At 37.4% G+C, this 12,540-nt stretch overlaps 1 protein-coding gene across 1 annotated transcript in view; it reads left to right on the forward strand.

The window, feature by feature from the left end:
- Window positions 1-12,540, forward strand: part of NAALADL2 (N-acetylated alpha-linked acidic dipeptidase like 2) — a 310,350-nt gene that overhangs the window by 226,593 nt on the left and 71,217 nt on the right. The window contains exon 11 of the mRNA XM_009288028.2: window positions 11,075-11,170. Within this exon, the coding sequence (XP_009286303.2) occupies window positions 11,075-11,170 (96 nt within the window). The remainder of the gene's footprint in view (window positions 1-11,074; window positions 11,171-12,540) is intronic.

Genomic DNA, 12,540 nt, shown 5'->3' on the forward strand with positions numbered 1-12,540 from the left:
TCTAAACTGTCTCTGGAGAGTTTGGTGCTGTTGCATTTGCTGCTGCGAGATTTTATGAACTTTGTAGCAGAACTTTATGGTCAACAAGTTGTAGCAATGGGAGTTAGATGTGTTAAGGTGAAGAGAGAGGTTTCATTTTTGTTCATGGACAAGTGATGAACTGCCAGTGTGTAACAAAATATAGTTCGAACAGTCCCCAGTAGATTGTCTTGGGACTACTTGTGAAGGTAGGTCCAAACCACAGCTGCTTGTGTGTCTTGCCTTTCTCACTCATGGGCTATACTGTCTTTATAAAAGCTATGCTTTTGTTTATTTATACTGTATTTCTTCTAACCACCATGTTTTCTCTTTTCTGTCCGTCTTTAGCATAAATTAGTGATTTTTAATTTCTCAGTACATTCAGGGGTTACTCAGTGTAGTACTCACCAGTACTACATTAATACATTAGTCCATCTGTTCACTTGGACGCTAATTTAGTTGAATTTGGTAGCGAGAGCATGCTGAAATTGTTAAGGTTAATGACTCAGTGTTTTACAAGACAAAATACATCTGATGTTCAATTGATTGCTTGAGTTGTTTTATTGAATAATATGAATATTTAGTTACTTAATTTCATGGAAGAGCATCTTTGTTACTCCACTAATCTTAGTGAAACCGATGATCTCCTCATCAGCTGGATATATTACTTTGCTCCAAAAGAACCTGTTTGGTCTCACAAATCCTAGTGCTTTGATGTCCCAAACATTCCACAGTGCATCCAGGAGGGGAAAATTCTTTTCATAAACCTGCCGTACAGTAACAAAAATGCACAGCTTCTTTAGCATTCACACTGCATGAATACATGTTGTTGCTGTAAACTCTGTCCCTGCAGATTCTCTCATAGGCTCTTCATTTTCCTGGAGTTGACTGAGGACTGTTGAAGGTCAATGGAAGACAGACAGCCCGGAAATTAACAGGGTCAATGGGATATGGGAAAACGTGAGAAATTTGCTTAGACACCAATTATTTTTTCTGCTTGATAGCCTACTGAAGCATCTAGTTACTGAAAACATGTATTATCTAAGGATAGAAGGCACTGAATTATCTGTCCTCCCTGGAGAAGTAAATGGTGTATTGCGTTCAAGATAACATTTTACCATTGTTGTTCTGAGTGGCTAAATTCAACAGACCAAGTAAAAATCTTCTGGCAGAGTATCTGGAATAAGTATCAGAACTTGTTTTGTGTCAGCAGATATTGGTAGTGTGGCACTCAGCTTTGTCTTTTAATACTTCGGAAGAAAAAATCAAGATCATTGGACTATCAAACAGCTGTGATTTGAGTCAATGACACATTCTCTCAAATAAAATTTGCAATGTTTGATGTATCTTTTCATGGCCATTAAAGAACTGTTTAATAAGGCTTTTGATAAATAAATATTGTCTTTGAAGACATCATTGTTGTTCTTAGCAAAAGCCAATTCTGATTCTTACTGCAAAATGGTGAGCCTCCCACCTACACAATGTCTGTCCAGGGGATAAAATCAGATTTCTTCATTCAGCGTAATAACTTAAATATTTTTTTAAAACACTAAAAATAAAAAAATGCAAATAAGCATCGAATCAGGAAATAAAAGCATCGTGCTTTATAATATCTGTGATTATAAAAGACATTGTCACTGGGATTCATGGGTTATAGCAGGACATTGTTAGGATGATCTTACTGGCACTGCATGTTTTCCGCGTAATTTGAATGCTCACAATTAATGATAAAATGTTACAAAATGTTCTCGCATCCTTCACACCACTCATCCAAGAAAAGGTGTTCTCTCTTACATGTAGAGAATCTGAACTGAGCCTCCTGTTTCTAACCTTCTGAAGCTTTGGGAAGATCCTCTGTGAGGTTCCAGATTTCTGGCTTGGGCTGCTTCCTCCTGCTTAAACTGCTGATTCTGCCTTCAGTTTAAAAAGCATCAAGGGAAAACTCTAGAGAGGAATAAAGCTACGCAAGTACCCTGATATCTTAAAAGTTGCTTTCTTTGTGCTGCGGTCTGTGAATATATAGTTTTACAGTGATTATTTCAATTCACTTACTCTAAGGTAAGGAAGAAAACATTAAATTAAAAGAGATGAGAGAAAAGTGCTTATATTCTTTTCCTGTCTGATGACTGTTGGCTTGAGTTTTTCTGGCTACAATTGAGTTGAATAATAAAATAAATTGCGCAGCAGTGATTCCAATTCTGCCTCTTCTGTTTTCTGTGTAGTCTGATTTGGCAGGTCTTGCTTATTTTGTCCAGCATCTGGTGACATCACAAAGTCAGTGCGCATCTTTACCAGAACATTAAAACAGAAAATAGATTTTGTTTTGTTTCTTTTCTAAAATGTCTTCAGTAAACTGAAATGGTAAAAATACCAAAGAAAAGCCTCTTGTCAGAAACTCCTTCTGACACGCCCGTTTTCACAAAGTAGTGTCATTCTGACTTTGAATGAGATTTTTGACACAGGTTAGGCTGTGGCAACTGCAAAGCTTTGCTTTCTAAAAATAGTTTAAAAGCATACACGTCTTTAGTTTCATTTAAGTAATAACCAGTGAAAAACAACTTTTATATCACTTTATAATCCTTTGTGGATTTTTTGGGGGAATATTTAATTAGATAACAAGAGCATTTGCTAGAAAGGGAAAAGTCACCCTACTAGTGTGACAGAGAGGCATGCACTCTCTTCTGTGATATATTTGCAGCTTTAAGGGCCTTTACTAGTGAGAAATCCTATATGCCGTACGTTAATGCCTGGTGTTATTCCATCGATTCAGTTTAACCCACACATTAGAGAACCACACTTTGGCTTCGGTATGTTCTAAGCTAGATAATCCACTATTTCAGTAAATCTATTTAAAAATCTGCTTCAGTCTGCAGCACCCTCCCAAACTAAAAGTATTCTAGATAGCTGATGATAAGCCATATTTTAGTCTATGAGATACCCTTTTCCATTACTCTTTTTTTGATCCTTCTTCCAGTCAAATCTCTGGTTCAATCTCTTACACCCTGCCAGGAAGAAAAGGAAAATGGAGAAGAGATGGTCTTTCAGCCTAGCCGAGGTGAAACACCTGGTTTCACAAAGGAATACAATTGTATATTTGCTACCAAGACACCATATGCCAATTGCTTGACTTAGGGTAAAATGGGAGAAGGAATTGGTGAGAGCCTGCAGTGCAGATTTCAGAGGTATTTTTGTTCTGCTCGCTGCTCTCTCTTTATCTTTTCCTCTGACGGGGCTTTTTCCTTCATGCTATGACAAATTTTTGGCAATGGTTTTGAATACAGATGAAGACAAGTCCTCATGCAATTGTGAGCTTCTGGATTTCTGGGTAATAGTTTTGGGCACTAGCATAACTTTATAGTGTGTGCTCTGCAGGCAAATTCAACCTCCCAACTAAACTTGTTTCCCAGGTTGATTCTGAAGGTAAGCACTGATTACTGGCTTTGTGTTTTAGTGACCAGATGCTGCATGTTTGTGTGTGTCCCTCAGGTTGCTGCAATTCTGCTCTTCATGCTGTTGTATTACAAAAAGGCAGAAAGAGTGAAGCAGGCTAATAGCTCATAGAACAGACACAGCATATATATATATATATATGTGGACGGGTAACAGATTATATTCTCAGTCCTGATGCAGCACAAGCTTTATATCCCTAAATTCTCATCTGCTAGACATTATTCTTTGGCCTATGTGAAGAAAATAAACAGCTTTCTCTTAGCTTTCATCTTTCTTTTGTGTATTTGCTTTGCAGACTTTAGCACTGTTAGATTAGCATGTTTATACTGTTTGGCCTACCTGTACAAATTTCAGAAGGATTTTTGCTCTCGCTGCTTGCTCTCTGTTGTACCTTCCTAAGAGTCTTTTACTTTTGTGCAGTACAAAATTGGTGGCACAAATATTGTGAAGCGCTGAAGGGCTAAGCTGGCGCAAATATGGACAATACAGGCAAATATTAACAAGGGTGAAGTCAAACTGATTAAAGAACTTTAGTCTAAAGACTGGTTTTTTTTTCCAGATTGAGCATTATTTCTGAGTGGAGAAACCTCCACTGCATGTTACTTTCAAAAAAAGAACAACAAAACAGCAACAGAAAAACCCCACAAAAAAAAACACATTCTGGAGTTATTTGTGTATTATTCACCAGGTTAAGTACAGAGGGATGTTTTCTTATAAATGCTGGGGAATATTCAGCAGGCAAGAAAAATCTATTCAGGTATGGAATGAGAGCATATTAAGGAATTCTTAGTTACATAATTTGAGTTTCCTAACTGGTAATTTAATTGTTTCTAAAGTAATAGTCTAGAAAACAGGACTCTGTTGTGGATGCAGCATAGTCCTGGCCTAGTAAAGAAAATTATTTGTTGTATGTACCACAGAACTATTTCCAATTCTAAGACAGTGTGGTAAAATTTGATTTTTTTTTTTTTTTTTAATGACAGCAAAATAGATCTCTAAAGTATGTCTTGGTATTTACTCTGTTTTACATTACATCACCAGAACTGCTGTGGGATTTTATTCATGATTTAAAATGCATTGGTTGAAAGTTGGCATATAAATTGAAGGTATGCTGTAAGACGGTACACAAGGGATGGCAAATTTAGTACCTTTAGAAGGTGAAGCATTCTGTTCACTTAATTAGTTGAGGAAGGATAAGATAAGTTAGAAAAATGAGTCTAGTAAATCAGAAGAGAATTTTAGTGCAAGTGTCCGTCATAAATAAGCAAGAGTAAGCCAGGTTTGGGGTTTTAAGGGTTTTTTCCCTGCATTTTCGATCCCCATTTAATCGATTCATAAATCAATTAATTACTGTCACGAGACCCAAGGGCAGCAGGAAATTGGGTTCAAATTAAAAAGAAAAGGAGGCAATTTGTTTTAAGATTGAAAGTTGAATGTTCAATCGAAGTTTAATCAGAAGTGACCCATTATTTGAAAAGTGGAACATCAATGTCTTTCTAATTTCACAGAATGCTTCATTAAATGAGTATTGAAAAGATCAGGTTAACTGATCATTCCAGAAGGAAGATGAGACAAATTGGGGGCGGGGCGGGGATTGGAAGCCTGCTTCTAAAGACATGTTATGTTTGTTCATTTCTCTTCCAAAGAGCTCGTAGAGAAACCAAATCATTACACTGGGAATTCAAGGATTATTGGCGTGGTCCTTTCTAGATTGTACAGATGGTATGATAAAAACATAGCTTTGTATCAGAAGAGCAAATGTTCTTAATCCATTTAGATAGCTATGTACCTAAAGAACAATTTACAAAAGGCAATAAACAGCAAGGAGAAAATTTTCAAGGGCATGACTGGAAGTTGGGCCTCCTAAATTTTAGGGTGTCTCACAGTGGTCTGACCTTGAAAAAGTTTGTCCATAAATTGATACCATCTTGAGAGCATTCAGCTGCACAATACGTAGAACACTGCACACTGTACAAAGTGAGGGTGATACTAGTGCCTGACTAGAAGTGAAGGCAGATGAATTTTGCTTAGGCAGTGAGTGTCGGAGAGTACAAGGACAGCAACTGTAGCTGTAACTCCTGCTGTGGATGAAAAACAACAGAATAATACAGCTGGTTTTAGTGCTCTTTGGATTAGCATGTCTTTTTCTTAGTGTGTATTTACTGGAAATTTGCTTAGCAAATTGCTGTTAAAAAAACCCCACAAGCCAACATTCGCTTGCTATTGTGAGCTTACCGAAAGAATAAATGAGGAGTCTGATTCAGTTTCTCACTGTTGGAAAGTGTTGCTCTTGCTGTTAAATGCTGAGAGGTACTCTTGAAACGTCATCTAGACTCATATCTCTGCTATGTGCTCCTGGGATAAAGAGGGGGCTTCTGTTACTTGGAAAGTTCATGCAGCTTTCTCTGATGAGCATAGTGCTTGAAAGACAAAAAAAGGCAAGAGAAATGGAATAGGTTTGCCTTTCTAGTAGTTCTTTATGGAGGTGTCTTTTATGAAAAAAACCAAAAAGGAACAGCAACTGTTTTAAACATTTCCTTTTATAAGTGCAAAGCAAGATATTTCAGATGTCAGCAAGTTATTTCAGATAGTAATCTTGGATTAACTATTTGCAAGTATTAGCTGTCTGTACACACAGAATAATATATGTTATCTATAAATATGTACAAATATATACAATTGTAGTCATTTGTTTTATTTCACGTGCGCTCCATAGGAAAGGCGTTGTTTTCTGGGCAGAAAGCTTAACCATGCAAAAATACTCAAGCCTGCTTAAAGCAGTGATTCTGTATGACTCCTTTTCAGGATCTTAGCAAGCAGGGTCTTGGTTCCATCGTGAGCAAAATGACTTGCCACTTGTGATGACAAAATGTGTTTTGAGTTATTTGCTGATCATTGCTTACTTATGTTGTGTTCCTTTAAAAGGCAGCATGAGGCAGTAGCAAAGGCTACCTGTTTACCTTGCCCAGCTGCTGTGCTCTCGACTAGCTTGGAAGCCTTTGGAAGGAGGGTTGATTGCTCAGTGGCTTTCAGAGAAGGAGCACACCAATCTGGGAGAGTTTTCCAGAGCATAGATGAGGCAAGCAAAAGAGAGAGCAAGTGGGCTGGTGTGAGAGGGGCACAGTAATAAAAATCAGAAAGACCTCCACCCAAACTTTTCAATACAGAAGGGACTGATGAGACGAGCAGGGAGCATATTTGTAGTCTGACCACAAGATGGGTAGGAAAAAAAACCCCACCTCTTTTCCTGGGGATCCTAGCAGGGGCTGTGCTGAGTTTGTTGCAAAGTGGAAAGTCACTGAAGGGTTGCTGGGCTGAGGAAGAACCTAAAGATAATGACTCCTTGTGCAAAGAAACAACAGGCAAAAGTTATTTACAAAGTGTTTTTTATTTTGTTGGACTTTGGCTTTTTAATAAAGGCTGTTGTCCTGGATTCAGTTCTCATAAAACCTAGTTTTAAAGAAAAATAAAGTTTGTCTTTTCAGGTGTTTGCCTCCAGGAAGATACCAGGACTGATCCACATCAGAGCTCTAGCTGACTTGGGGTTCAGTCACACCACTCACTTGTGTAATTCGAACACTTACGACCTAGTATTTCTTTCCATTTAAGTTGTGTAAGAGAAGCAAGACCTTCTGCACCATGAAGGCACCTAAATTAAGAGAATGGGTATGAATGGATACTTTCAGTGTTTGTATGTCTCACCATTGAATGCGAGATGAGTGTAGGACGACTAGAATCCTAACCCGTGCTCCGCAGGTGTGTGTCTAGAGTAGGGTGGGATAAAAGCCAGTTAAGCGTTGTTTCCCTGCTTTATAGGCATCTGATCCATCCAGTTTTAGATTCCAGAGAAAGAGTATTTGTCTAGATGGAGTGATAATCTGATCTTGTGTAGCAAATCAAATTCAGTAATCATTCCCTTCACTGACTTTCAGTAAGGTACTCAAGAATGAATATTAATAATGTAATTCTTTTTAAGTTATTGATTGCAATTATGTGAATGATGATGAACAGCATTAGCACCACCGCAGCAGAATGACAGTGTTCCTCAACCTCCCCCCAGTCAAATGACATGGCTCTGTAAACTAGTGTGCAAACTTAAAACAAAGATGAATAGGTGTTATGAATTAATCTTGAAGTATGTATTTTATCTTTATAATAAATGACTTTGTGCATCTTCTCCCTGAGATCTATTAAAAAAAAAAAAAGACTGACTTCATATATTATTCTGATACTTCTGTGACAAATTATACAACACACAGATGCATCACTGAACACAAAAATTTGTACGAGTCAGTGCTAATTATATATTTTTTTTTTTTTTTTTTTTTAAGAAAGCGGTGGGAGCTTACTACCAGAAATAGTCTTCTAGAAATCTGTGGAAATACTGATAGAATTTGATCATGGAGGCATTAATTTGTAGAAAAAATTAACAAGCAAACTTACCAGCAATGTAACATACCTTTTTGAGACATACTTTTCACTGAGTTTTCTTGAACATGTCTATGAGACATGTCACACTGTTCAAAGAAGCTTCATTTAGCTGTGAATGTACTAGCTCAGGAGGTGGACTGAGCATCTGTAGGGAACTATGCCTAAGTTGAGTAGTTTTGAGCAGAGCATATTGGCATATCACATCACTGATATGATTATAATGCATTTGTGTCCCTCACTTGTTCGGGGAGAGAGCTAACAGTGCTGTGCCCAATTAAGAACTAGCTCTTGGATCCATGCAATGTACTGCATTGTGTAGTACAAACATAATTCCGATTCAACAGGCATGTATCAGATACCAGTATTTTATCCCCCAGGGGTACATGAGTAAGATACTTTATATTGTTTGTTTCGAGGAAGAGGGTAGGGTTTTTTCTCTGCTTCTTTTTAACTTCTTTTGTTTGAATTGAAGTTAACAGCTCTTTTAGCTAAAGTGCTATTTTTCTTCAGTCTTTGTATGGCTTAGAACCCAGCATGCAAAAGAGCAAAGCTCAGTCACATAGGAAGAGATTGTACAAGCCAGAACAAAGCATCTAAATTGTTTGTCTCTCTTATTTGCTCACTTCCTGATGTTTAAAACAATAAACCCTACAGAGTGTTTTTAGCAAGTGAAAAGGTAGTGGAGTGCCAGCCTTACGAATCAATCCTGTTAAAGCTCAGATCGTTTTTAATATTTTTTAACCGAAGCTTTGTTTGGCCACTGCTTAGCATGCGATCTCTGAATGCAAATAATATGGCTGTTGAAGAATGTGCTGGGCATCATTACCAAGTTTAATGCCCCTAAAAAGGGGCTTCACTTCTTGTCAGTACAGAGTATGAGTGTCTTTTGGAGTACAAGGACAGAAGCGGTTGAAGATCAGTATATATCAAGAGGCAGAAGCTGAAGAAATATTAGTCTAGTAGATATGGGAAGCTGGTATTTGAAAAGGACATGCTTCCAGAACATTGCAATATTGCCTCACAGTCTGGGAAATAATCTAAACCAGAAAAATTATTCATCTTAAATACAGGACCATGGGCTTCTGTGAATTTTATTTGGAATTCAATCTGAAAAGACTCTAGACTATAATAATAGTACTAGTATAATCTCATGATGATTTAGGCATTTCTGAGCCAGGTATATTGTCAGCTTCTTATTGCTGCTAGTACTATTTTATACGTAAATTCATAGAACATAAAAATTGCACTCAGAATTGGGGTATTCTCTTATTGGGTCCTATGTAAAGCTCCAGAACTAGCATATGTAGAATGTTATGATTATGAATCTGGCAAAATGTATTCATTTCGTGAGTCACACTCTTCTGCTTAACCTTTCTTAATGGATACGTTTTCTTTTATTACTGTCCCTCTCCAGAAAAAAAAGTGGCATTAAAAGACGCGTGCAAAATGTTAGTTCTAGGACTAGCCTAACTTAATCTGAAACTGGATACTTCCCTAGAGATTCTGCCAGGGCTGTCAAACAAAGGACAAGACTAGTTTCCCAGCACTCAGATGCAAAGACACGCTACAGGAAGTATGTTAATGAGAGGCTTGTAGTCGCTCTGCAGTCCCCAGTCGATCTCTCTGATAAGCCTGTATGTGATTCTACGTGGCACGCAGTGCATTGTACGCTAAATACAAAATACAATAAAGGGCCTTAGGATATTCTAGCTAAACACAATTATATACTTAGGTGCTGGCATCCAAAATTAAAATCAAAACCCAGAATAAGATTCATGGACAAGGAAAGATTTAGGCCTTCCAAAAGGAGATACAAAATATTATGATGCTGAACTCAGCATCATCATCATAGCTTAGAGCTAACCAGAGTTTGGCAGAGGGCTTGAGGTTAAGTTTTGTTCTTCTTCAGGACATAGGTAAATGCAGTGGATGCATCTCTGGTTATTTGTGCATCAGAGTTCGCTTTGAAGAGTATGTTTAGAAGAACTGCTCATAGCTAGTACATTTTAGAATGGCATGATACTCATGCACTGTCACATCCTCCTGCTGATCTCTGAAATAACTTTGGCCATAGTTTCTGTGCTTTTGTACTGAACTCATTGCTGTTGGTGAACAGTGAGTGTATTCAAAGTATGCTTACAAAGTCGAGCATCTCAGTCCATCAAGGTGCATGTCTACACCTATTTTTATACCAGGTAGGGATTAGATGGGCACTAGGTTCCTAGCTTTTCTGAGAGGGACAGTTCAGGTCAAGCCTAAAGAGCAAAACTAGAGGTGCTCTGCAAAAGCAAGGATGATTTTAGCATATGTGTCTCAGGAGTTATAGGGATGTAGAGAAAGATTTTTCTTTTCAGATTAGTTTCTGGGTTATTGTAGCAGGTTCAGGAACATAGGTTTAAAATAATTCCCGTTTTAGGCATCTGTGCGTCTTTGAGGCTCGGGGTTTTGTTTTGTATTGTTTTGCTTTTTTTCAGTCCACACCTGGATATCGGTTTGTTGTTTCCTTGTGACAGCAAATATGCAACCTAACTTTTTGCTTTCTTACAGTACAAGAGGTGAACACCTTGTACAAATAATATATTAAGATTGCCTGGTGTTGAAAAGACTGGTCGACCTAAAGGATATAATTCTAGGGAATTGGCCAAAACCCCGTATTATGTAGATGGTATTACTGTATACAGAAGTAGGATGGTTGCAGAAGATAAAAGTATATTCTTTGATTATTGTGTTTACATTTCTTCTGAAGGCTAAATCATAACATATTTAATAAAATGTCTGATTGCTGCCTAGCTCAGAATGAAATCTGTGGATATTTTTTCTCCCTCTAGGCAAAATTTTTAGCTGCTTTGGGAAGCATAATTACAAAGACAACTGCCATTCCAGAAATAAAGTCATAAGACTTTAAGGTTTTTTGCCTCTTTCGGGGACTTGGAATCAGTTAATTAGATCAGTGAAATAAGTTCTAATAATCGGCAAAACTTAAAAACAGTTTGAAGGGTTTTTTAGTCTCTGAACAAAATCCAGTAAACATTTGAAGGTGGAAATCAATGTGGAATCCTAAAAGGCTTCTTATTTCTTATTTCTTTCTCACAGAATTTCTCTCCGAAGCTCTTTTTCCTGTACATACAACAAAAACTGAAGAGCTAAGAGCTTGCTTCTTATTTCTTTCTCACAGAATTCTAGCTTTCTCTCCGAAGCTCTTTTTCCTGTACATACAACAAAAACTGAAGAGCTGGATCCCTCCTTCAGCCTGCATGAGACCATTGCAAAGGTAACAGAAATGGAGATCTCATTTACACATACTTTCTTTCACATGGCCAAATTTGAATTTGTTAATAATTCTGAAAGATAATCTATTTTTTCCTGTGAATACTTTGAATTTAGTTAAAAGTTGTGGAGTTGTTTTCATTGAGATTCACCTTTGGAATAGTCTTTACCGTTATATTGGTCAACTTGTGTGACCAAAACGCTTTTATGTGCAAATGCTTAATTTTATGTGATTCAGTTGTATTTTGCATGGTTCACATTAAACTTATTGCATGAGTGCAGGGCATTGAGCCCCACTAGATGGCAGGAAGTAACAAGTTTGTTGCTGTCAATTTTGTCAGTGAAGAGGGCTCTCTGAGGGCACCTTCACATGCACAGATACTTGGTTTCACGAGCTGTCACAGTGATGCTCACATGGGAGGAAGGGGTGGCCATCCCATGATTCTGGAGAGTGCTCTACAGAGGGGACACTCCCAAAGTTAATATGTTCTGGCTCCCCTCTTGTCACGCCAATATAATACTCCCTCCATGTTATTTATTAATACAATCAAAATTGCTCCTTGCTCTAAAGTGCTCTTTCTTCACTCTGTCCACTCAGCAAGCCCTATTTCTACAAAGAGACATGACTACAGATTAGTCCAACTTAATGGATTTGTACACATCTTACAATTGGCTTTCTTATAAACCAGAGCTATGTAGACCTCACAAACAGATTTCTTTGTTTATTCGGAGATACTTCTTTTGGCAAAGCAGCTGCTGTTGAAACATTTCTTTTGGCAACAACAAAAATAAATTCACAAAGATCAGCAATGTGCAGATTTAGCATATAGGCAGATCATCATCTTTGGCAAAATAGACAGTGACTGATCTTGGGGTTTTTAGGGGTTTTCTTGTTTGTTTGCTTGGGTGTCGTTTTTTTTTTAAAAAAAAGAAACACGTATTCCTAGACATTCTCTTGAAGCTTGGTAGAGTCTGACAGTTAAGGAACAATTACAAGACGAGTCTTCTCTGAAGCCCTTTTAATGGAATTGATGGTTTTTAAGCCATCCTTGATGCCACAGTGACTGAAAAGATTCACCAAATTTCTTCCCAAAGACTGAGGGAAGTAGGTATGTGATTATTTACTGCATAATTAATTTATGATTTACTAATTAGTGTGTGATGGGCCATGTGTAATCTGAATAATCTGTATTTTACTATTTGCTCTATAATGTTGACTAACACAGAAAAGTATTTATTAGATAGTTGACTTGAAGCATTTTGATACTGTTTAAATCATTACAAATTATTTTAAGTAGGTTCATAGAATCATAGAATCATTAAGGTTGGAAAAGACCTCTAAGATCATCGAGTCCAACCGTCAACCCAACACCA

The sequence above is a fragment of the Aptenodytes forsteri genome, unplaced genomic scaffold, assembly GCF_000699145.1.
Source record: "Aptenodytes forsteri isolate BGI_AS27 unplaced genomic scaffold, ASM69914v1 Scaffold72, whole genome shotgun sequence".
Taxonomy (NCBI): domain Eukaryota; kingdom Metazoa; phylum Chordata; class Aves; order Sphenisciformes; family Spheniscidae; genus Aptenodytes; species Aptenodytes forsteri.